This window comes from Petaurus breviceps, unplaced genomic scaffold, assembly GCF_028583685.1.
Source record: "Petaurus breviceps papuanus isolate PSGF00001 unplaced genomic scaffold, PetGlider_PUasm1.0 154, whole genome shotgun sequence".
Taxonomy (NCBI): Eukaryota; Metazoa; Chordata; class Mammalia; order Diprotodontia; family Petauridae; genus Petaurus; species Petaurus breviceps.
Genome location: NW_027185715.1, coordinates 16,495,892 through 16,498,865, shown reverse-complemented (window position 1 = coordinate 16,498,865; position 2,974 = coordinate 16,495,892). Strand labels below are relative to the sequence as shown.

At 35.6% G+C, this 2,974-nt stretch overlaps 1 protein-coding gene across 1 annotated transcript in view; it reads right to left on the bottom strand.

The window, feature by feature from the left end:
- The window catches only part of MYRFL (myelin regulatory factor like), a 169,331-nt gene extending 167,026 nt beyond the window's left edge, over positions 1-2,305 (bottom strand). The window contains exon 1 of the mRNA XM_069081439.1: positions 2,260-2,305. Within this exon, the coding sequence (XP_068937540.1) occupies positions 2,260-2,305 (46 nt within the window). The remainder of the gene's footprint in view (positions 1-2,259) is intronic.
- Positions 2,306-2,974: the final 669 nt, after the last annotated feature.

Below are 2,974 nucleotides of genomic sequence, written 5' to 3'. Positions count from 1 at the left end.
ACTTAACCCCAATTGCCCTACCTTCCCCCCTCCAAAAAGCAATAAAACAAAAAAAAATGTGAGAAGGAATCAGAAGGGACTATACAAAGAAGAGTTTATTTTCTAATAGAAAGAGATGACACTGTCATCAGGGGTCATAGGAGGGTAAATAAGATAGAGGCTCTGGGACAGGTTTTCTTATATTTTGATAATCTTGAAAAAAGAAACAAATTGGAGGAATAATGAATTAAAGCTAAGATGATAGTGAGATGAATCACAAGGAAGTTTGTTTTTAAATGTTAATATCAGTTTACATGTAATTTCTAAAAATAGTCAGAAAAATATCATTACTCCAAATACCACCTTTATTTTATCCTATTGCTGTGGTGAATAAAGTGCAGGACTTAGAGTCAGGAAGACTTGAGTTAAAATCCTGCCCCTGACATTGACTAGCTGTGTGGCCCTGGGCAAGTCATTTAACTTCTCTCAGACTCTGTTTCCTCATTTGTAAAATGGAAGGATTGGATTCAATAGCCTTTAAGATCCTTTCCAACTCAAAATCTGTTATCCTAAATCTGAGTGTGGCCAAACTAGCATAGAGAGCTTTAGGAAAAATTGCCCACTAGAATAAGAAGTCCTTACAGATATTCTCAAAAGAGGCACCTCAGGGAATCAACATATTAACAAATACAGGATAAAAACCCTGAACCAAGTCTCTCAAGTTTTCACTAATAGTCACTAATAATCAACATACATTAAGTGCCTTCTACGAGTCAAGCACTGTGCTGAGTGCTGGGGATACCAAAAAAAAAAAAAAGAGGAAAAGACAGTCTCTGCCCTCAAGGGGCTCACAATCTAATTTGGGCATTTTTCTAAAAAAAACAAGATAAGGGAAAAAATAGGTAAAATAATTACTCCTACTTTTCTTGTTTTGTTGATGTGACTATTTTAATGAGAGAGAAAAAAACAGACAGAGAGTCAGGTCCAAGTCAAAAAAAGGGATAAAAAAAGTTATTTCATTCTGAATGCTTTAATTTTAACATCTATTCAGGGATTTTACATATGAACTCCAAAGCATTCATTTTTGTTTTCATCTTTGTTAAGAAAAACAATAAACAGAAGTCAATAAAAAGAATGACTATCTATGTATACATATAATATATGTGCGTATAATATATTATATATGTGTATAATACGTGCATAATATTATACATATATTACATATATGTATAATATATACACGTACACATTTTTTAGTTTGGATCTGTGATGTCAAAAGTGCTGGGAGGAATATTTCTCTACTTCAATTGGTAGATCAGCAATTGTTCCACAATGTATAGTCTTGGAGCAAGGGGTCATAACCTTTTTGTGTGTCATGGATCCCTGAGGTAGTCTAGATCCCTTCTCAGAATGATGTTTTTAAATGCATAAAATAAAAATACATAGGATCATAAAGGAAACCAATTGTGTTGAAATACAATTATCAAAATACTGAAAAAACAAGTTTATAGACCTTATGTTAAGCCCCCTGTCTTAGAGAGTTGTCTTAGGTACTAAAATAAAGGGATTTGGGGGAGGGGAAACAAGGAGTTGATATTCAGAGGCCAGATTTAAACCCGGGTCTTCCTGATTCTGAGGATGATTCTCTATCTACCATGCCATACTTTAGCAGTAAGTACACTGAATTTATCATATATGTGTATTTATAACATATAGACTACATATATACATGTATATGACATACTTCAACTGTTGGTACACTGAACATATATTATACACATATATTCGATGTACCCACATCTGAAGCATGTTACACATATATACATTTACATATAATTTAAATATGCACATATATTCTCATATTCAGATTTTCATATATAATCTATAAAAATTGAGAACATGTCTCTGTATTACACACACATACCCCTAGAGCAGGACATTATGGTAAACTAGTTATCCTCATTTTAATAATCCGCTAAATGAGAACACAGATGAAAATGTTTCTGAGGTTCCTTTCAGTTGTCAAATTTCTGATTCAATGATAACTTCAACTACAATCTAGAATACACAAGAATTACGTTTATTCTGTGCTTACTCCTCACAAGCCAGTTTCTTGCTACAAGTTCCCATTCTCAGAATTCCCCTAACACAGGAACTTTTTCCAAGGTGTTTGCTGAAGAAAATACTTACACAAACTTATAAATAGAGGTGGGGAAAGGGAGCTGTGATCGGTCATTTTCCAGAACCTACTATTCCCTGCTGAAAACTGGCCTTTCTTACCTTCAAAGAACTGCTGCAACGCTTCATTCTCTCCCACTACATCCATGATGAGGACACAGGTCCTGGCCAAATGGAACGTTGCCGAACTTCAGGAAGTAGGGACGATCGTCCTCTGCCTGTTACAGCTCTACCAGTAAACTTGAAAAAGCCTCATGTTCTAAAGAGGTGAAGATCTTCAGATTAGTGACTTGGTCCAGGTAAGGATATGTTATGATTTTTACTGGTCCTTCTACAAGAAGCAGGGTACATGAGGTGTTAAGTAGAAGTTAAAAGGTGAAGGAGGAAAGCAGAAGCAAATCCATCCTCCACTCTTAATACAGAAAATATTCTATTCTGCATTTCTTCTTTGTTTCAAGGACCTTTGGCCTTGGTGACACATGCAATTATATAGATGGGCAATAAATATATAGTCTTATCTTCTCTCTCATTCTAGAACGGGATATTTATAATTCTACCACAACAAAACAGACCTCTTCAGCCACAGTGAAGTTAAGACAGAGGAGGGGCTGAGTCTACAATTCAAGAGAGCGGGAAGTAGTGAGTGTAATTCATTTCTGTCAAATACTGAATTCAGAATGCTATAGTTAAGGAATGCTCTTAGGGCATCCAGGCAAGCACCAGCCCCGAAGTCAGGAGGATCTGAGTTCAAATTTGACTTCAGATACTTACTAGCTATGTGACGCTGGGCAAGGCATTTAACCCCTTTGCCTCCAAA